At 35.8% G+C, this 24,057-nt stretch overlaps 1 protein-coding gene and 1 pseudogene across 1 annotated transcript; both read left to right on the top strand.

The window, feature by feature from the left end:
• Positions 1–254: 254 nt before the first annotated feature.
• LOC128241729 (uncharacterized) lies at positions 255–7,615 on the top strand (annotated as a pseudogene).
• A 9,183-nt stretch (positions 7,616–16,798) lies between these two features.
• On the top strand, positions 16,799–22,757 carry LOC128241728 (complement C1q-like protein 3). Its single transcript, XM_052958785.1, has 5 exons — positions 16,799–16,866; positions 17,090–17,168; positions 20,315–20,473; positions 21,556–21,722; positions 22,113–22,757. The coding sequence occupies exons 2-5, from the start codon at positions 17,120–17,122 to the stop codon at positions 22,215–22,217; spliced, it is 480 nt and encodes a 159-aa protein (XP_052814745.1). The 5' UTR covers positions 16,799–16,866; positions 17,090–17,119; the 3' UTR covers positions 22,218–22,757.
• The last annotated feature ends 1,300 nt before the right edge of the window (positions 22,758–24,057 follow it).

The raw sequence follows: 24,057 nt of genomic DNA, 5'->3' as shown, positions 1-24,057 counted from the left end.
TTTCCACGTTTTTCCAGTTTCTTATACGCAGCTGTTATTGACAAGTATTGTTTGGTGAACCAACCATGGGAGACATGTTAAACTATTGAGTTGATATATTATATTCTCATTTGATCTTGTTTCAATTTAAAAACAAAACACACATTTGAAGGTTCAATCACATGATTATTAGAAATAAGTGAACTGTAATCATCATGTATAAATCAAATGTTTTACATTGTGTGCAATCCATGAACAAAGACTGTATTCAGAAAAAAGACAATGACATAGAGGCTAATGCTAGACTGATTATATAAAATAGCGTAATGCTTGATAATTGGGATCGGGATAAGGAAGGAAACACTTGGGCAATCGAAACAATTTGTCTGCTTCTGACATTTTAAACGTTTTATGGTCTATGGATAAATCTGTTAGTTAGTGGCATATGGTAATTTCGGGTTTGTTTTCAGTTTTATATATATTTGTAAGTTAGTTGTGTGACAAGTCTTTATTAATTGGAATATGTTTGTACGGCGTATTATGCCTTAAGTGTTGCAGAATGCGATACTAAAACCATCCAATGGGTGATACAATGACAGAGATGAGGACTGTTCTGGTTATTTGCATTAACACTTTTTGAAGCAAGAATATTATATATAATGTCTGAGAGACCCAGATCAGGAAAACCTTTAAACAAGAACTGGTGTCGATGTTGGCAAGGTGTCTGCATCACACAGGAAGTTTTTGCAGACGTAACCACAGATGGCTTTGGAAAATTGCAAGGAGAAATCATTGATGACATCAACACCACCAAAAGTTTCGCACAGCACACACTTTGCACTTCTTGCAAAACTCCTAATTTGCTACCATGTAGGACCAAAAATCTTTGTAAAGGACCGGGAAGTTGCGCCAGCCATGTAAGCCCCGATTTGGCATACACACCATGCAAGACGAACGGGTTTTGCGGCGAGTTCGTCAGCAAGCTTCGAGGCTATCATCGTTTTTCCAGTCCAGTATGGAAGAATACAGACGCTTCCAAATGGTGCACAGATGCCTGGGAGATTGCAAAATGTTTCATGTCTCCGGATGGTGAGCAAACTGTATTTTTTTTGAATATTTGAATTGTTTTTAAGTGTATAGGCTTATTCCCCACCCGAATGGCACCGCATTCTGATTAAATCATTAAGAAGAGCTCAGACAGCCAAAACACCTTTAACAGTGTTCAACCTTTCCATAAAGTAACAAAATTAATATTACCTCCAACTTCCCATTTAGTCATTTATTGGTTTTATAAATATAAAGAGACCCATGCATGTGCACTGACTAGTACAAAGGCATTTCGGTTATCATTTATTTTGGTCTTCTAAAATATTTGTCTGCGCCGTGCTGCCCGCAACTATTACATATTATAGTAAAACAACGAACTTCCACATTTCTTTTTCTTTCTATGAAAACATCTGACAGATTAAAAGACTTTGATTTAATTTATTGAAACGTTTTGTACACTCGGTCTACGGTTTATGCATCAATTTCATCCTATTGTTGAACATGCTATATTTATCGCTTCTATTGGATCAAGGACTCCTGTTATCTTGTTTCAAACTGTTTTTGTTCTTGAAAAGAAAATTCCTTTATACAATTATTCATCATAACAATATTATAGTTATACGATTTTGATTTGAAAAAAGTAACATAAAATCGATATTAAATAACTTCCAAAAACACACAACAAAAACCGTTAAATGATAAGAAGTTTAAAACAATAACACAACACATGATCTAAAATCTTGCTTCGAACAAGATCGTGGGAGCAGTATCATCAAGGCGTCGTACAGTGCCTGCTGTTGGAAATTTCTGCTATGGCAAAACAGAAAATCTTTATTAACGGTTATCAGACCGATTCAGTAAATTAAAAATATAAATGGGCGGTGTCAATTTTGAAAGATGCAAAACGTTACGATTTTTAACTACCCATTCCCAACATTACGGGTAGGGTTATCACAAACAAACAAATTTAAATGTGTGGCCTTGCGTTAGATACTTGATGAAACCGCACTGTGGGTCATTGTTTAGTGTGATTCTAGTATGATTCTTAAACTTGGCGTTAAACTACGCTTCATATTTTCTGTTCATTATCAAGGTTATGCCGACAAAGCCAATGCAAGGGAAACCGATTTTAACGGTCTTATCAGCTCCATCATGCACTGCACGTACTTCCAGAAATACTTCAGTGACGACCTATCAAAGCCAAACAATATTGCTGAAAGGGTATGTTTATACATATCGGTAAAGCAAAAACATCCTATATGCGACTTAAAATATAAAGTTATTTTGTTGTAAGCTACACTCATAAATGTAGATTTGAAGATTAAAAAAGTACTTAGCAATAGTATTGGTAAATAAATATAATAAAGAAGAGTCAAATTGGTCTTAAGTTTCAGTAAATAATAAATCATTCAGATGTATGATGTGTAGTCATCTTTTCCGTTTGCTTAACAAGTTCAGTTTCCGTTCCGTTGTTTATGTTTTCTGAGATGTCCATATATATCAACACGTGCATTGTCTTTACTTCAATGTTTTTATGTTTGGCTCATAATATTGATAAATAAACAGTTATATTGTATATTGTTTTAAACGTCAACTTTTAACGTCAACACACTATCAAAACTGTTGCATTGTTAGTGTCCGATTAATGTGTATTTTATATATACCTAACATGACTTGATATTTTAACTACTAAAACTAAACGATTATAAAATTGTCGGAATGGATTTTAAAGCACTTGCATATGTTTTTATTCTGATATTTATCGAGAAACAAAATGTGCCTTAAAACGTACATGATCACAGTCACCGACAAAAGAAACTTCTGATAGTCAAAATTGGTATTTGTTATACATGCTACTGAACCGCTGTTAACTCATTGTATTGTCCGTGACAGATTTTTAATAAACGATATCGATTGTAATTCTGTTTTCAGTTCGAATACCATTTCTGTTTTACAATTAACAGAATGAACATACTTGAGCCATGCTTATGTTAACGTTATTTACAATTAATACTTTTCCTATTGTGTATGCGTTATTCAAAAAATTAATATACTGCAAAATATATTTGAATAGCTCTCAAATTTCACTATAGAAAATAACGTACAAAACAGTCGCTTTATTCAAAAGAAACTACAAATGCTGAGGATCAAATTGCAGGTTGCAATAATAAATAAATATCTTGTTTCTTTCACATTATTAGGCCAAGGAACAAGTGACTAAACTTCGTCATAATCCCGACATGGAGGTTAAAGATGACCAGACAACGTCTTTATTAGACGCCTTCATCAATTTGCTGGATGATGAAAAGAATCTAAGAAATAACGAAAAGGCAGTTGGTGCCAGAAAACAGTTAGAAAAGGTAAAGTATAATTTATCTTTGTGTTTATTATATTGTCACCTTCATAACTAGGGACCAGTCCGCTGTACTTGTGACAAATATTGATTGATAAACATCTTTACGCCCGGTTCTTATTCTATATGCCGGGCGCTTAGCAGAAAGGCAACTGATACTCATTTCTAAATACCCATTACTATGTCAGCAACCAGCCATATCAGAACAAGCCCCTAAAGGATTTCGAACATTCGATCTTCCGCACCGCTCCGGACGCCATCGTCAATAGCAGCGGAGACGGTTAAATATGGATATGTATTTGAAATCCTCGGTACATTTGGAAGATTATGTTGATAAGAAAGTTAATCAAAGTATTTTAAGGCCGGATAGGAAAGTACTCTTATGAAAAAGTTCCCTAGTATCCGCTTGCTTTATGTACTAATGATATGTAATATATAGCCCTGGATAACACAAGTCATGGTAAACTGACACCAAAAAATGCTCTTTTATTAAACACCATACCATTTACTGTGCAAGAACAATAACAGTTCTGTTTTGGTGGATATTTAACAATATGGCATTGAATAGTAATTGGAGTTTGTATTAGCTCTAATATTGTCCATTTTAACACTGACATTCATACCGAATGTCATCTAAAAGATATAAAATTTATGTAAGAAACAGCTTATATACGTTAACATAATTTACCCGTATTAGTTGAAGATTGGTTCCATGGATATCACAGAGAACGAAGTATCAACGATAACATCATACATCCGAAGCGTAGAGAACCACATGACGGAACTCAGATGCAACTTGGAAAAGTTTATGATAGATGGTGACAAACAACGGATGTTTGTGAAATCTCAAATGTCTGTCGCAACTGCACTGGGTAAAAAATAATTACGTTTTGACATATGGAAATACTAATTCGTACAGACTTACATCAAATGAATGGAAGGGGTCATGTCAAAACAGAATTCTTTGCAATTTGGGCATTTTTTTATATCATTTTCAGAACATTAACAGTAATACTTTAACCAAGTTATTTAACGATTGTTTTCATATCCGGTTTTATGGTTTTTAGGGTGTATGTCCAGTAGTAAGAAAACTGTTTATTGATGCAAAGCGTATCTCATTTCAGATTTTAAGGAGGATTTGGAGGAGCTGTATATGTCACAATACAGTACACTTCCAGTGTACCCGTCCTTACCAGAAATTGACGACAAAATACACGATATATACGTTAAGCCAAAAGTCATCCAACTGGACAAAGGAAAGTACGACAGAGCATTATTTCGCGGTGAACGTTTTAGACGTTCTATGGAATTGCGCAAAAAGGATGTAACAGCGCTTAAGGACATTTTCTGTAAAGGAACAGAACAACAGCAGAATATATACATACAAGGTGAGCCCGGTGTAGGAAAGACTTCCCTATGTAATGCTCTTGCAAACCTCTGGAGCAACCCAGAGTCACGTGACACGAACCCAGAGGAAACACAACCTCTATTCGATGATGTACAATCCATAAAAGAATTTGAATTTCTTTTTCTCGTTGCATTACGAGTTTCAGTGGTCGCGAATGTAACGTAGAGGAAATGATTTGGCGCCAAATTGTCAAGTGTTTGCCGACAAAGCATGCCTCCTACTCAAAGGAAATGTTAGGAGAGGTCCTCAGCACATCCAAATGTCTTATACTTCTAGATGGCTTGGACGAATGGATTCATCCGACAGGGTATTCAGAATATTGTCTTTGCAAGGGCACAAAAACACTGCCTTCCACTGTTCATAGGGGAAATTGTACGTTTGTAACTACTACTCGTCCTTGGAAAATGTCAACCGTATTCATCAAAGAATCAGAAATCGACCGACGGCTCGAAATAGTGGGGGTGCAAAACCCAAATGACCTGACAGGGAAGGTCATCAAAAGCTTAAACAAGAGGAAAGGGGAATCAAAGACGTCGGATGACTTCTTTACGGAAGTTGAAACGAGAGGATTAAACAACCTTCTTGAGATTCCAATCATACACATGCATTTGCTTTGCCTTTGGCACGACGGTAGAATCCTCGAACCGTCTGTTTGCAAAATATACAGCAGTATGATTGACATGCTGTTTGGAAGGGCAAATGATAAAAAGCCACAACCGTATCAAAGTCATGATTTATCTAAAGATATTGAACACTTTCCTGCAAGTCTTGAAAACGAAGAAAATATTCAAGAAAACAAATCTCTAGCTGTTTCTCTAGCTCGCCTTGCAAACCATGTTTTGCAAAATCGCGACAGAGAGTTTGCTGTTGTTTTCACGAAAAAGCAAGTACACTCGAATTTGTCAAAGAGCGAGTTGGCGTTTGCATTGGACATAGGTATTTTGACACAGAGAGAATCCTTGACATCGACCAAGAAAGTTGTAACGTACTCTTTTCTCCACAAAACGTTTCAAGAGTTCTTTGCTGCGTTGCATCTCGCGGTAAGCACAAACCCACAAATAGATAGCATCTTTATGTTGCATGGACACAAAGACAAAGTCCATGACATATCGCTACTCTTCAAATTCGCTTGTGGACTTTGCACTGAAACTTTACAAAGGATATCCGAATGTCTGATGCAGAAGAAAACCACAGAGCTTGAAAAGGAATTGCATCATGTCGGAACAGAGACAAAGCTAGACCTGAACCGCCATTTTGATGAAATCCGATCTCTTCAGTCGCTAGTGCTTGAAGGGTTGCATGAATGCCGGAATAACGGAAACATACAAAATCAACTTGTACTGACTCACGTTACAAGTCATGAGCCAAAAAGTGGCAAGTGTTTGTGGAAAGATCTTGTCGAAATGAATAAAGAGCACATCGTATCTTTGAATATTTGCAAAAGCTCATCATCAGGAACTGAAGACGTCAGCTTGTTGAAGCAGGTCATTTTGGGCTCTTATGATACGTTGAAATATGTCACCTTCAGAAATCTGCGCAACTCATACGACATGAAGGCGTGTGGCCAAATTCAATACCTACATATTGGAAACTCATTCCCCCACGAGTCCCATTCTCGTGTAGATATAAACCCAGGGGAACTCATTTCTTGCATGTTGGACCACGTCACTGCTGAAACTGAACAATCCATTTTACCGGCCCTGTCCACTGCCACAAAACTGCATACATTACAGATCCACGGATGTAGAGATAGTCGTTTGTTTTTCGAAGCACTTCCGGAAATAAGAAGTTTAAAACAACTGAAGATGTGTAATACTGCAGTTGAGAAGGACTTGGTTATATCATTACCCGCACGTATTGAATACCTATACTTCTTCAGGGTGACTGTTTCTTTAGAAACACTTACTAAACTCGCTGACATTTGTAAACGCGTTCCTCATTCAATCACCATCAAATTGAAAGATTGCAGTGCCTTACTAGGAAAGAAATTTGCTAAATTTAAAGAAAGTATCCAGGCTTGCGCTGATGAATTTAAGGTAATCAAAGATGGATACAAGTACAATTTTGAAGATGAAAATGAATACTCTGTTTTCAAATTCACAACGGTGCGTCACTGAATTGAAACAAAGCAATATGTGTTGATGACTCCTTATGAGCGATTACTTCTGTTAACGCGTTTGGAATAGAAATTGTTGAAAGCAGAATTACATTACAAATATTTAGAAAAGGTGTGTGTTTGCCTTCATTCTGATAACATTATCGACCTCCATGTGTTGAGATTGACAAAAGAATGCACCAAAAACAGTTCCAATGTCTGCATGTATTAAAGTTAACACGATGTTCGGGCTAAGGTCTATTTCACTTGTATAATTTGCACGCATGTACACATACCGTTTGTCTGATTTAGAATTATATTATATTCATTACCTATGCATTGATATAATTAACTCTATGTGAAGTTATTGTTACTGCTGATTGAGATTGTATTTTACGGTAGATAGCTGCACTTTTGTGTGATTAGTCTTCGTGATTATACACCCGTTAGAACACACATAACAAATATAAACTGATGAAACAAAAGAGAGGAGTAACATAACTTATAAGTGAACGCTTAGGAAAAACATAGTGTCTATGTTTTCCAACGGCAAATGTTTAAACACGGAAATCCAGCTGTTTTGGAAGTTGTTTGTTATTTAATTTGACTGTGCTTGAATTAAAAACCTTCAGATGTACGTTTAATTAATATTCGATTGATATCTATGTATTGTCCATATGTATAATGATAGTTTTTCTCAATAAATGTGTTCTTATGATAGAACGCTACATGCCATTGTATCTTTTTTAATTCTTTGATAACTTAACTGAAATCATGTTAAAACTGAACGGCCGCTGCCAATGATGTTTTTTGTAGACAATGATACAATAACTAGTGTTACGGTATTTGTAAGGGATGATTGTAAAACCAGGGTTGAGCAGAATATATCTGATAAAATGAAGACTACAGGGTATAGCACAACCATATTAATGTAGTTGTGGCCATTTTAAATGGTGGCAGGGCCACTCAACAGGACACGATCATATTGCATCGTTGGGAGTAAACGAGTGACGATGACAATCGTAACAACTCAGTGATCCTCGGTAAGCTCGGGAGATAACAAACTATTGGTCGACGTGATCCAAGCGCGGATTAACATGTGTTTGCTAAACACGATACGATGTAAGAGTTAGTTGACTTGCCTTCGTACCCATTGCAAAGTTCAGAACCGTCGTCAGCGAGGGGAATGGGGGATTGGGACGGGGGGTACGAATTCCGTTCAATCGTTTTGTTTATTTGAATGCGTGTAGGACCGTTTTCTGGCTTATTTTTTACTATTGACCTTACAATTTGGGAAGTTTGATTTAATCAGACTTCCGACGTAGAGCTTTGAAAGTGATCAATACGAAACACACTGCCATTTTAAGCTAACTTTGTTGGTTAACAGATTGGGTTAAGTCCGGGAACCACTTTGTATTGTATTTGTTTTGCTTGTGGTATCATAATCAGACAGACGTTTCCCTGTCTACGCTACAGCGACGTTTTCCTGACCGAACAATGTTGAGCATTACAGTTTGAATAAAAAAAACGGAATTAAGTTGTTCTTGTCAAGAAAAAATAATACGTTTGTTTGTAAGGTGCGTCTATGCTACTTTTAGCACTGTGTCCCTTCAAAACGTTTACAAGTTGCTATATAGTAGAGAAACATTGGTCCACGGTTCGCCATACTTGCAATCTAGTAATTAGAAATTTAAACACGGTTCGCCATACCCGCTACATCATTAAGAGACATTCGGCCACGGTTCAAAACACCTGGTATCTAGTAAGAGACATTCGGCCAAGGTTTGTTTATAGTATAATTAAGGCTTTTTGGTCACTTTTTAAATTGATTTTTCATTTGAATCATTTCTAATCTTGTGTGTATCTAACATCAGAATATAACTCAGTATGGTAGGCATTGTGCTTTCCTCGTTTTGTTTAATGTTGTTTTTAAAACTGTACGCCACGGCGCAATCTAAATGCTTCTTTAACTTACAAGTAATGATTAGTCTTCGGTTGTCTTAATAGTCCATGATAACTACAGGCACAAGAACACTAATCAAGATATCAAATATAAACCGTGTTAACAGGCACAAGAACACTAATCAAGATATCAAATATAAACCGTGTTAACAGGCACAAGGTTAAAGCCAAAACGACAATGAAGGAGATACACAAATGTACACAAACGTACACACACCCAAACAGACCCCACACTCATCTTTGACAATCAATGATCGGATTACAGCCATAGAACGTATTGAATATAAGTATATTTCATGTGGTACGATGGTGAATACTAAACCTCGCAAATTGTATCAAACAAAAACTTGATACAATGAAAGTAACAGGGACAAGCCCTGTGGACAGATTATTTACGATGACCATGTTTAATACAGAAAGTTTTTACAGAAGAGCAGAAACAGGATCCATATTGTAGTGTGAACTGTGTGGAAATATAAAATATGAAGAAGAAGCGCGAATTGACTTTAATATAATACTGATCGAAACGTCTTCATTGTTTGCGGATAAAAATAGCGAATAGCTCATTAACTTGTATTATTTGTATGGAGATTTCTTTTCAGCCCACGTAGTAAATGTTGCATGTAGTGATTTGAAAGTTTTGCATTGAGATAAGACATAATACACATTTGCAAAGTAAACACTTCGGTAACTCAGCAATAATTCATGTTTAAACTATTCAATATTTAATGCTATAAAAATACCTTATCATTCCTGTCTAATGCTGATCAAATTGTTATTTTGTAAACGACCAAAATGTTTATTACTTGATAATTGCATGTAAACTGTATGAAAAGTAACTTTTGTGAATGATATAAGGGCCCATGGGAATTGCCTCGACCCCATGGTCCCTAATTCGTGAAAATAAATCACAATGATCATTTTAAGATATCCCGTATCATTCTATGTAACAATTCATTCAGCCTCTGTTTCTTTCGTTCCTACGGGCAGAATGTATTATGTGCCTATGTGAAAACGTACTAATACATAAGAGTTCCGCGCAAAGCCTTTTCTATGAAGACTCCTGGGGTCGGGAAGGAGACGAGAGCGGTTGATGATGGCTATGAAAGATCTTCGGTCTCTAAGAGGGGTCTCTTTAAAACATAAAAAAGAATGGTGAAGCGGGCAGTGGTCTTTTGAATTGGGCAAACGAATGCAGTGAGCCCAAACGAACGTCATATCCGTCACTGTGCATATCATGTTAGGGTGTGAGCTTAAACATTCATTTTTGCAGCACTTCAACTTGTCTCAAACACGTTGTGAGGAGTTTATATTTACTTTGCATTGCAGTATTTACAATAATGCAATTTTGCATTCAAACATTTTTTATTAATTCTACGCCTTTCGAATACTGTGTTAAATATTTTGTCAGTTATAAACAAACAGCAAAGTGTCAAATGAGAATTTTTTTGATAACAAATAGCATTTTGTTATAATCATTTTGCAATAAGATAAAACATATTATTTTTTTCGAACGGCTTGATGCACTCCCACTCAACTTTTGTGACTGTATTGATGTGTTCTATGGCAAAGGGCAGAATGAATGCACTGCAAACTCGATTTAAATTTGGTTGCACAACATATGACAGATTTAGGAAATATTGATTCGCGAAAGCTTGTCTGTATTTATGTTAATCGGTTGTTACCAGGCGAGAAATTCATCGTTTGTAAAACAAGCATCTATCGCGTTTTCTTTAAAGAACCACCTTCATCAGTCGTATTAAAAACGTCCATAGAAACCACTTATTCGAATCCATTCAAATGATTTCTTCAAGATAGCTGTTTAAAGCGAAAAGCAAAATTTCCATCGCTTAACCGTTTCTCTGTTGTTCCCCCCGTTTTGCCGCTAAATATCATCCGTTTGTCTGATGTTTCCTTCGAATGTTGGAGGATTTTAAACGTTCTTTCTGCTGTTCACTTCGTTCATCGCTAAATATCAACCTTTTCTCTGTTTTCCCATCCGTATGTTGGTAGATTTTAACCGTTTTTCCCCTTCGTTTGCCGCTAGATATTAACTGACCCTGTCTCTGTTGTTTACTTTGATTGCCGCTAGATATTAACCGTGTCCCTGCTTTTCCCTTCAATGACCACTAGATATTCATCGTGTCCCTGTTGTTAACTTTGTTTGCCGATAGATATTAAACATATCTCAGTCGTTTCTTTCGTTGACCGCTATATACTCGTATTAACCGTTTCTTAGTTGTTCGCTTCGTTGACCGCTATATATCAACCGCGTCTCTGTTGGCCCTTCGATTTCCGCTTGATTTAAACCGGTAGTCTGCTGTTCCTTGTGTTTTAATATATTTGCACTATAACTGATTTCGTTTATGTGGATTCTGATTTAGAGTACTAGGGCATTGGTCTGATCTAGTAACTTCAAAGCGGCGATCGCCAAGACGATCTTTCATTTCAAGTTAAGCTAAGTTTGCGGTGACAAAGCGTATAAACCGTGTTAACAGGCACAAGAACACTAATCAAGACATCAGATATAAACCGTGTTAACAGGCACAAGAACACTACTCAAGATATCACATTCATCAAAATGGCTTTGACAATCAATTATTCGATTACCGCCATAGAACGTATTGAATATAAGAATCTTTAATGTGGTTCCGGTGGAAAAATTTAACCCAAAGGCACATGTAAAAGATACTTGCAAAAACTGGTATAGATGCTTGCTGAATAAATCGATCGAAATGAACCGGGTAAAGTTGGTACCATATGTGTTTGGACGATTCATGCTTCAGTCTGCAATTCTAGTCAGAATATCGTGTGACAAGATGGCTGTTAAATGTATAAACGCTATTAACTTCTGGGATGATGTCTGAGTTATATTGGTTTAGATGGGTTTATTAAATGTTATCGACCAACGCAACCATCTGTATAACGATATTTATATCTGCCATATAAGGAATATTGATTTTCTGTCATGGAGTAAGTTGACGAAATTCAAAGACAAATAGTTGTTCGTTTTCAAAAAAAGAAATACATATACAGGCAAAGGCAATACTTCTGAGGTTCGTCATGATACATTTTAGCCATTGTGAAATGATACAGTTCTAAGCGCGAGTTGATTTAAATATAATTCTGATCGAAAAGTCTTGCGGATAAAAATAGCGAATAGCTCATTAACTTGTATTAATTTATTTTCAGCCAACGTAGTAAATGTTGCATGCAGTGATTTGAAAGTTTTGTATTGAGATAAGATATAATACACATGTGCAAAGTAAACACATCGGTAACTCAGCAATAATTCATGTTTATACTATTCAATATTTAATTCTACAATAAATACCTTATCATTCCTGTCTAATGCTGTTCAAATTGTTATTTTGTAAACGACCATAATGTTTATTACTTGATAATAGCATGTAAACTGTATGAAATGTACCTGTTTGTGAATGATATAAGGGCCCATGGGAATTGCCCCGACCCCATGGTCCCTAATACGTGAAAAATAAAAGGGATCATAGATGCCTAAAAAGACTTCTGTGCAATGAATGCGGACAAAAACGACCACATTGATCAATTTAAGATATCCCGTATCATTCTATGAAACAATTCATTCAGCCTTTGTTTCTTTCGTTGCTACGGGCAGAATGTATTAATATGTACCCATGTCAAAATGTACTAGTGTTTCTATTCGATGATTGTTCATATTGGTGTTACACATTGGAATTAGGCGGGAAGATGCATGTGATTCGCGAAGGTGTTCAACAGTTCCGCGCAAAGCTTTTCCAGGAAGACTCCTGGGGTCGGGAAGGAGATGGGAGCGCTTGATGATGGCTATGAAGGACCTTCGGTCTCAAAGAGGGGTCTCGTGTTGACTTGTCAGATCTACAAGGTGTAAAAGAAAACATAAAAATAGGGGTAAAGCGTGGAGTGGTCTTTTGAATGGGGCAAACAAATGCAGTGAGCCCAAATAAACGTCATATCCGTCCCTGTGCATATCATGTTAGGGTGTGAACTTTATCATTCATTTTTGCAGCACTTCAACTTGTCTCAAACACGTTGTGTTTATATTTACTTTGCATAGTAGTAATTACAAGCATGCAATTTTGCATTCAAACATTTTTTATTAATTCTACGCTTTCCGAATACTGTTTTAAATATTTTATCAGTTACAAATAAACAACCAAGTGTCAAATGAGAATTTTTAGGATAAAATATATGAAGGGATTACCCGCCAGTTAATACATGCTGCTTTATGACATTTCTCATTTTAAATTGCAATTGCATTCGTCTAAATGGCAGGTGCCTTCGTGCAATTGCTTCGTGCCTTTTGGTTATTGACAAACACATTTGTCTATGTATACAACTTTAAAAGCCTTCACTTGATTGCTTAGTGTTAACGTCTAAACGACAAATGACATGAGTCAAGTTCTTACATTTAAATAACTAAATAACTAAATTGAGTACAAAACTACAACTTAACTATAAATACTAAATAACTAATAGTATTTATATACTGTAATAAGACCATTGGAAGCTAAATTAAAATTCATCAATAGCAGTATGCATTTGTCAATAACCATATAGACGATAGACGAATGCATCTAGACGAACGCAACTTAACGAATGGAATTAAAAGGGAACCAGTAAATATTGGTATCCTGCAGATTAGAATTTGGTTATGTGTCTAACTCAGTACCGAATAAAAACATCCCGGAAAAAATAATTAGCAGAAAATAGCATCTAGCAGTATTATATTTTTAGGTCCAGATAATGTCAGACATAACCTTTTCTAGATATAATTTTGACAGCTCCTGCACGAAAACTTTTGACTGCTACCATCGCAAAAGTCGCGAGAGTGCTCTCCCGTGGATAAGAAGGGTACCAGTCTTTGGTTTCCATTTCCATTTAATATTGCTGGCGCAGGAAACCAATATTTACTGGCTCCCTCCTAATTCCATTCGTTTAGTTGCGTTCGTCTAAATGCATTCGTTATCGTCTACATGCGTATTGGTAAATGCATACTGCTATGTTTGATTGATGTATAATTAAGTTAGCTTTTAATGGTCTTATTACATTATATAAATATTATAAGTAATACTATTAGAAGTTTAATTGTACTCTTGTATTTTTATTAGTACACAATAGTCAATTAAAAGTAAAAACTTGACATCTGTCATTGATCTTTTAGACGTAGACACTAAGCAATAAATTGTAGTAAACTAAAAGTTGTACACAGTCATAGACACATGCGGTAGTCCATTACAAACACGAACGAAGCAATTGCATGAAGGCACTTACGATTTAATCGAATGCACTAGCAATTTAAAAAGAGAAATGTCATAATGCAGCATGCATTAACTGGCGGATAATCCCTTCCATAAAAAATAGCATTTTGTTATCATCATTTTGCAGTAAGATAAACAAACGAGTTTTTTCGAACGGGTTGACGCACTCCCACTAAACTTTTGTGACTGAATTGATGTGTTCTAGGGCAAAGGACAGACTGAATGCACTGCAAACTCGATTTAAATTTGGTTGTACAACATATGAAAGATTTAGGAAATATTGATCCGCGAAAGCTTGTCTGTATTTATGTCAATCGGTTGTTACCAGGCGAGAAATGCATCATTTGTAAAACAAGCATCCATCGCCTTTTTTATATAGAACCACCTTCATCATCCCTATTAAAAACGAAAATGGAAACCACTGATTCGAATCCTTTAAAATGATTTCTTTAAGGCACCTGTTTGACGCTAAAAGCAAAATTTCCATCGCTTAACCGTTTCTCTGTTGTTCCCCCCGTTTTGCCGCTAAATATCATCCGTGTGTCTGATGTTTCCGTCGAACGTTGGAGGATTTTAAACGTTCTTTCTGCGGTTCACTTCGTTCATCGCTGAATATCAACCATATCTTTTCTTTTCCCCTCCGTATGTTGGTAGATTTTAACCGTTTTTCCCCTTCGTTTGCCGCTAGATATTAATCGATTCTGTCTCTGTTGTTTACTTTGATTGCCGCTAGATATTAACCGGGTCTCTGTTTTTCCCTTCTATGACCACTAGATATTCATCGTGTCTCTGTTGTTACCTTTGTTTGCCGATAGATATTAAACATTTCTCAGTTGTTTCTTTCGTTGACCGCTATATACTCGTATTAACCGTTTCTTAGTTGTTCGCTTCGTTGACCGCTATATATTAACCGCGTCTCGGTTGGCACTTCGATTTCCGCTTGATTTAAACCGGTAGTCTGCTGTTCCTTCCGTTTTAATATCTTTGCACTATAACTGATTTCGTTTATGTGGATTCTGATTTAGCGTCTAGGACGTTGGTCTGATCTAGTAATTTCAAAGTGGCGTTCGCCAAGACTTTGGCGAACTTTCTTTTCAAGTTAAGCTAAGTTTGCGGTATGATTCATTTACTGCTGACATAGTATGCGCTACGATATAACAGTGATACTAGACAAATCGTAACGGAATGAATGTACTTCAAATGTTGCCGACATGAAATCTATGAACGAGTCCCTTTGATCTTGATCCGTGTTCTCTTAGTTATTCATTTTTTTGCTTTTGCTGCTGAGTCCTAGACCCTGCTTAGTTGTTAAGTATCCATTACGTTTCGGCTATGATCTATACGAAATGCAGTGTGCGCTAAAACGGGGTTACGCCAAGAAATTTACGATCTTAATCCTTCAGACTGAAATCTTATAATTGACTTTGATCACCTATCTGATTAGACAGTTTTTGTTTGTGCCTATTTGGATGCCGGAAAACATATTCGTGTCTTATGGCGTTAGTGACAAACTATACTGTATCATATTCTTTAACATGTGCATTAGCAGGTTGCATTTTTCTTAAGCAATGTATTTAAGTTTAAAACTATGCTCGCCACTCAGCAACCATGCAGGGCCATTGCTATGGAAATACGTGTCGTGCAGAGGAATGCATTCAAGCTGATATGAAAATGAATCACTCGACCCGCGTCATTAAAAAAATATATCATGGTGTGGTTAAAATTGGCAACTATACTGTGGTAAATTTTTGCACACGCTGCATTGCGTTTCTCACAAAACATATTTTTTTGCTGTGTAGTGGTAAGATGTCGACTGTATATGGGTATGTTACGTAGTCATTTGCGTGGCTCCATATTTCTATGGTTATTTTTAGATCAGGTGAATGCGTGTGGCCAGTTTATAGTTATGCATAAGGCTAAGTTAATATATTAAAAAAGTAATTTAATGCAGTTTAGTCATTGGAATTAGTTATTATAGTTGCACTTGAAGATTTGGTTAACATTTCATATAATGCAGACGGTCAACCCTCTCAAGAAAGCAAAAAGGTTCGTTGTTACATTAAGTCAAAAGGCACATAGAAAATGTTCGCCTCCTTCCCTTGGAGTACAAATATAGTATTTTCAGAATAAGAGTATATCAAATTTTACTTTCGATGGGGTCTTTATTATAATAAACAGCAACTCGTAAAATGTACATTTGAATCAAACTGTTCAAATACGCGTATATATAGATGTTATTGCAGATGCATTCACTTATTATCACTTATCTGAACCTTTTAACTTATGGTTACTAAAAAGGACACATGTAACATTGGCAGGGATTATGGTATGCTAAATGCCAGTCTGTTATTATGATCAACTTAGCAAGGGTCTGATATAAAGCAGGTATTTTACATTTGTTATCATTTTATTCTAAAATTGTGTGGGTTAACTTCTTCGACGATTCGGCTTTATTAGGTGCAGCTTTTGACAGGGTCAATATTATATTACATTTTTTCATCACATGTTCGTCAAATAGTTAACCGATTGCATAAAAATGCTCATGTGACGTCAAGGCTGGAGCATTTGACATTTACATTGCTAAATTTAGACTTAAATTATTTAAATGATATGTTTCTAGTTTTATTTTGGATACCGTAGATTGTCTGCGCGCGCATTCCTAATTGTAGTTACCACTCGTATATAAGGCAGTGATTGCTTTACGGACATTAGCATTTAAGAAACTTTGCAATTTCATCGCAAAGTAAGTAATTCTGTTAAATATTAAAACAATACATTTTTGCTAATTCCTGAGGCATATGGTTATCTTGTTTGCTTCACTTTCGTAATAAAAGTGATATAAAATAAAAAGTGCAAACGACATTTTCATCCTAGATGATTAATTATAATTTTTATTTAATCGCATCATCGGCATATTTTTATTAGTTAGAAACCATTAATCTATAAACGCGTTTTCTTCATTTTAGAAAACCCTTGGACATACAAGAAAAGCAAACATGTCGACACTAACTGCAATTTCGTGTGTCTTATTTATTTCAACACAAGGTATGTTTTCTTTATATCATCATAACCATAGTATTATTAGTGTTATTAGTATAAGTGTTATTTTGACCACCAGAATAATGCACTAGGTATGATTATAAGGTCATACTGCATGGTATGTGTTTGTGTATTGTCTTCCTGTCTATCTGTCTGTCTGTCTGCTCAAAAAGTATTATCAATTATAGTTTAGCCTCCGAAAAAGAAAGTGATAAACTGACATCAATTGATCTTCAAAGTGTTAAATTGCATATTAGAAAACGAATGTGACATATCAATTTTTTATCATTGCGAGGTATTAAAATAAAGTTACTGATTTTATTTTTGATTTGTTTAACGTGATCAGGGACACGCATAAACTATGTCTTTTTCAATAAAGGCGTTAATAAGAGGTTAGGATTGTTGCTGCACGCCAATATGCGATGATATTCCGCAGTCTTCTATAATGGCATCAAGCACTAACAATGTAAAACATATCGTGTTCGTTTATTCACACGCTCATTATGAAAATAAAATTGTCGAGCACGAGCCGGTTGATATTGCTTATTAAATAAAAAAAAAATGTATTTTTTGTTACTATATATTGTAACGCCAGTCTTAATGCAAGTTCGTAATGTTTAGTCCACGGCGCGAACTATATATCTAAAATGTATTAATGGTAGTTCGTAGCGTTCAAGTAGTATTTCAGCGAAGTGTAGATAACTATCGCATACGGAGACAGTTTCATTGGTCCACGGCGCGAACTTTATACTTTAACATATATATTAATGGCATAAAATCATAGCTTTCAAGCAGTACGTAAGCGTAGTGAACAACATTATCACATACGGTAAACATTTCATAGGTGCATGGCTAGTATTCAATATTGATCTTATCCTTATCCTTAGACATGCCTCAGTGATGCCATTCAGCCTATTGATCAGCCAAATATAAATGACCAATCAAAACATTTAGTTTATAGTCTTAAATTTAAGTTCAATTTAAGTCGCTTATTGAATACGGCCCCATAGCGCGGACGTATGTGAAAGCATGTACACAACGAATCGCCCACATTAAAAATGTACTCGAAAAATACAATGTAATTACATACGTAATAATGGTAGTTCATAGCGTTCAAGTAGTAAGTAAGCGTAGGGTTGAAACCTATCGCATACGATGCATAGGTCCACGGCGCGAAAGTATTCGAAAACATGCGCATAACGAGGCGCCGCTCATATTGAAAATGTACGCGAACTATATAATGTAATTACATACGTACTAATGGTACCTCGTAGCGTTCAAGAGGAACGTTAGCGAAGGGAAGAAACCTATCTCATACGATGAAAGTTGCATAGGTCTACGGCGCGAAAGTTATCGAAAGCATGCGCATTAATAACTGCTAACATTCGAAATATACGCAATTCAAACTTGAAACGCTTTATCACATGAGGGTCATGTTATCATTCTAAATATATCAATATTGATTCCGTGAACATCGAATACCGCAGATATAGTTTTGCAGTATACCGTGCAATGGTATTTTTCTTTACAAATAAGCATGACATAGATACTAGCCTTTAACTGTAAGCATTATTCACGTATTTGAAAGTGGACGGATGTGGTGATCGTTTGAACTTTAACGTCTTTTTGAACAACTCTAAAATAAAACATTACATTAGGCGTCTTTCAAAGTATTCTTAAATTGAGATCGTTTAACAAATGTTTGCATTACCGAACTGAAACGGTCAGCGAAAATACTACGAAGTACAAATTATTTTTTAAATGATACCGTAAACTTCAATGAGCCTTTTTATTCAAATATCTTATTTCTACTTATTGCTGTTGTATCCACTCACACAAAACTGAATTTCAGTGCAGTATTTTAATGTACAATAAAGTAAGCACATGCAGTTACAAAATCATAACGATGTAAGCACTTTCAATCATATAGTCATAATTAAGTAATCAGTTGTAGTCAGTATTGCATTGCCAAACAACCAAAATATGTCTACGAAAACTTTAATGCCAGAAATAGATCTTAGATCAGGACATTGAATAAAATGTGTAGATTTATCAATATACATTTAAAGCTGGTATACCAAGAATTAAAGTTGACGTTCGTAATGGACCAAAAAACGCCATTAACTGTAAAGCATACTGCTGCTGTGAAGGATGGTAGAATAAGGTGATACAGGGTTTAGGATAATACTTAAAGAGTAGGGATTTAATTTCTATTCCGACAAAGAAAACTGGATGTAAATTGATATTTTCCTTTCACATGACAATTTCCCCTTCCTCTACAATAAAAGGGAGTGGGGTGGTGAGTTTAGAAAATAAATTGAGCTTGAACCTTGTGTCTATCTTTTATATCTGGATTACTGTCTACTCGTCTTATTTCATAGTCTCAATGGCGAATGTATTGTACTAGAAACATACTGTGCCAGTGCCTTAATCATATAATCAGGATATACCACATTAATGTTTTTAGAAACGATTTGTAGGTTGAAAAAACCGTTTATTGACACAGAGATCAAATGCTACCGCAAATCTGACAACCAACAAGGCACTTACATCAGTTGTTATCTCATTCAACTGTGTCTCGACTCGAGGGTTATTCATATCGCATAATAACCAGTGTGTGTATACCGCGTGATAAATTGCGTCCTAAATGCTACGTCGGAAGGCAATATTTTGCTTCGAATAAGACTTTGAACAAAGATAATTTCACTATTTCTTCAACATTTTAAATAAAACATAGCACAGTCTACGCCGCTTACAGAGCCCCGATTCGCTCTTTTACCAGAGTTTGATTGTGAGATTCTTATAACTCTTCGAAAAACCTTTCACAACACGGCCGCCTGACGCCGCACTGTCAAAAAATTAATTTGGAAACAGGTTTATCGAAGTGTTTGATGAAACTAGTCACCTTATTAAACTTCGGTATTAAGAAACGAAGGCGGGGCTCTTTAAGCGGCATAGACTGTCCTTTGTTTTATTTAAAATGGTGTAGTAAAAGGAAAGTTATCTTTGATTTAAGTCTTCATTTTAAGCAAAATTTGCCTTCCGACGTAGCATATATGACGTAATTTATAACGTGGTATTCACACACTGATAACTGTCACCACATTTGTTCTACTCTAAACATTAAACTTCTATATGAACACACTTTTCAGTTCTCGGGGCCGCCATAGACCGGTCAGTGTCATTTTCGGCCGGTTTGACGAGCACACAATACATGATGGATGGCGATACAGTTGTGTATGACCAGGTCTTTATCAACGACTACAATGGATACAATCCCAATACTGGCATCTTCACATGTCCTATCGCAGGTAAATGTAACTATAAGGGCCTGTCTTTATTCCACCAAAGGATGGTCAGGTATGAACGGATATTTATATCGACAACCTCAACGGATACAATCCCAATATGGACATCTCCACTTTCCCTATCCTCGGTAAATGACTCTAGTTAGTTCATAAAGCACAGCCTCCTCCAATCACAAACTTTCTTTGTGTTTGTGTCTGACAGCTTGCTTCGTGTAATTAGTACTCTCTCCATTCTAACCTGTACACTTTTGATTGAGGAATATCTGCACTTTCAGAAACGTCCAATAGTGTTTTTTTTATCATTTGTAATATGATTCTACAATTACCTTTATAGACAAGAGAACAACTCATATGCTAATTGCCACCCAGTTATTGATTTGTTGATTTCACAATGAAATAACGCCACTGACCAATAGCATCGGGTTGGCTACTTTGCATTTGAATATATGTAAATCATGCAATGTGTCTATCCATGTTTATAGTAATCACTGAAGGTCGACGGACTCAGTGAAACAAGGGAAGTCATTCTAATCAACCATGCATAATGTTAAGGGTGGCCTACTTCCCTTGATACAAACAGCACTTTTGAAAGATGCTTACTTGATTTACAAAGCAGTAAAAAGACAAAGACAATTGTAAAGTTCTCTATTCTTCTGGATAAATTGTATATAGATAACAATACTCCTTATAAACATGACACGGCACAGTCGTTCTCATTGGCCAAATTTGGTACAGAATCAACACTGTTACATATTCTGTTTTTTTTTGCAAGTGTCATTTCGGATTTTATAGCTACTTCCAATCTAAAGATTGTATTGGTTTACCTCTGACGTGAGATACCTAACTTAAAAAACAACTTAAGTTAGGAACGGACTTAAAATGTTTTATGCATACCGGCTCAGATATATAACAAGCATTTTGCAGAAAGTCGCTTATGCATCTCAACTCGACCATTTTAAAAGCCTGTTTGAGAAATTACCCGACGGGCATCTTAAAGATAAAATTGATTTGCGAAGTAAAGTCGAACTTTATCGCGAATTAGTTAATATAGACGTAGTCATACTCTTTTGACTATTTGTATTCAGGTGTGTACATCTTCCACTTCCACGGCTACTCCCAAAACAAAGACACCGTTATGTGGCTGGACCTCAAGCACAATGACCAAAAAGTGGTCGGTGTCAGCGGATACAATTCCCACACTGTCGGGAGCAATACTGTCATGCTCAAACTTCGCAAGCAGGATATAATCCAGGTATATTCTACTGTAAAACGTTCATTATTGTCTTGTTCTTTTTCCATCGGCGAAACGGCAATAACTGTTCATCCAACTGGAAGTAAACGGTCAAGACAAAGGACATAATGAAAAAAAACCCCACACACTATGTATCATTAACGCAAATCGTGGCGTTACTGCACGTGTAAAACGTGCTATTTTTGACGAAAACCTTAGTGCGCACATTGAATTGCAAAAAAAGGGACCGTTAATTTTTCAAAACTCCAATTCTTGTTTAGCACATAAAGCTATGTAAGTGTTGCACATACGTGTGGCTATATGTATAATTTTGTCGAGCAAATGTATATGTTTCTACAACAGTTTCAAATGCAGACGCATGCAAAAGCCGTTTAACTTGTATATTTACAGGTCACATCCAGGGACAAAATCCAGTTTGCTCTATTTGGCCTGCCAACCCAAGTGTACTCGACATTCACGGGCTATCTTGTGCACGAGGACCCGAACAGCCATTAAATGGACAGCGGGTCTTTTTGGCTACTTTTCGGTTAAATGACCGGACACTAGTCTTATGTTGTAAAAGGGACATTTGTGTTGCTTCCAGTCATTGTTTTTATAATCAATTAACTTATGATTAAATTTGTTGACGATTCAGACGTCATATATTCTGTAATTCCACTTATATTACTTCTTGGATTATATTTAGTCTTCCAACAATTGATAGATCGTTCAAAATATAGCTCCTGTAATTAAAAATACTTTATTCAAATTATTTCCTTCAACATAACGAACGGATACATGCATTTTTACAGCAAAGTTCTTGATAACCAAACTCGTGTGCATTGACCATAACGATTATATTTCAAATACCTTCAGTTTCTGTTTGAGAGTAGGATAGCAATTGTGGTTTTTAAATACATGTAAACAAAACACCTGTTTAGAACCATTTCTTTCGTTTCATGGTGGCAATACATATTTAATTAATATATGATTAATATCATATAGATATACTCTTCAATTTCAAAGGGTTATAATATTAAAAGAGGTTATTATTAATTCTTATTGTTTTGTTTTGTGAACCTACAAGCCCAAACCTTTCAGTACGTTCGGTACTTTGATTTGACTTTAATGGGGAGAATTGTTAAGATAACCGACTTGTCTCGAAGATTTTGTTCTCATAATTTAAATCGAATAACAGGCACTACAGGGACCAGCACAGCAGCATTTACTTTAACCACCATATTGATAAGGGCCAAGGCAAAAACAACAACAAGAGAAACAGCGTTACAAGATTGCAAACATAAACAAATTTATTGTCAAAATATCTACGGTCACTGCTAGCGTGTCTTGATTGTTTTCACACAAATAATTCATACGACTGTATATTTTAAGTCAAACAACTGCTGCAATATGCTTTAATGATTATGGTTCTATGTAACCATCGTCTAATGTAAAGGGATGCGATGCTTTACAAAACAGGTAGGACAAGCAGGGGGAGTTATCTTTCAATAATGGTGAAACAGAGACCGCGTCAATATAAAATTATAATCCCTTAAAAAGTTTAAGGTATTTCCAGATTTTTATCGAGTTACCTTATACCGTGAAATACGTAGGTTGTGATTTGATTTCTTGATCTATTTTTTATAAGATCAGCATAAAGGATATGTTTGTGTCGTCGATACTTTTCCCAAAAAATGGAGAAAACAAATTGAAATTGTTCAACAGCATTCGGATTTCCCGCAGCACCTGATGGACAAAACATATTTAAAAATACCGTTCAATTTACAAAAGCCGCCAAATACTAATTTACAAAGCCGGAATAGCCAGAAGTATCCTGATTAAATTTCTGCTTAATTTCATCAAATAAATGAACTCGTTCACCACGTGTATTAACTTTTCGATTGTTCCGGCAACAATATCTTAATCTGCTTAAGCGAAAATGCGTGTTTTTCAGTGGCAATGTTTTAACTGTTATGGAACAAGACCAATACGAAAACAAATCCAAATATATGATCAACTTCACTCGGGATTTAACAACAATTATTTTAAGGCACGATGAGGCTGTCGTAGAAATATTTGTTACTTGAAAGCTCTAGCATATGGCTATACACCTTGCATGAAAAGCAATGAAATGAATTTGCGTCCATACCTATTCTATAAAACTCTCATGTTGGAAACTTAAGTTTCTTTGTTTAAACGAAGTTTTGTTTAAGCGAGATTTAAAAAACAACAACGTATAATTTAACCCAATGAAAATTGGTCGGAAAGAGGCCGAACCAATGATCGTCGACGCCGTTGTTTTGATCGGGGTCTTCCGCTTAAATAAACACTCTAACATTTAAATATTGAGTGTTCG

Source organism: Mya arenaria, chromosome 7 (assembly GCF_026914265.1).
Source record: "Mya arenaria isolate MELC-2E11 chromosome 7, ASM2691426v1".
Lineage (NCBI taxonomy): Eukaryota > Metazoa > Mollusca > Bivalvia > Myida > Myidae > Mya > Mya arenaria.
The sequence above is the reverse complement of the archived record's forward strand: the minus strand, read 5'-3'. Positions and strand labels throughout refer to the sequence as shown.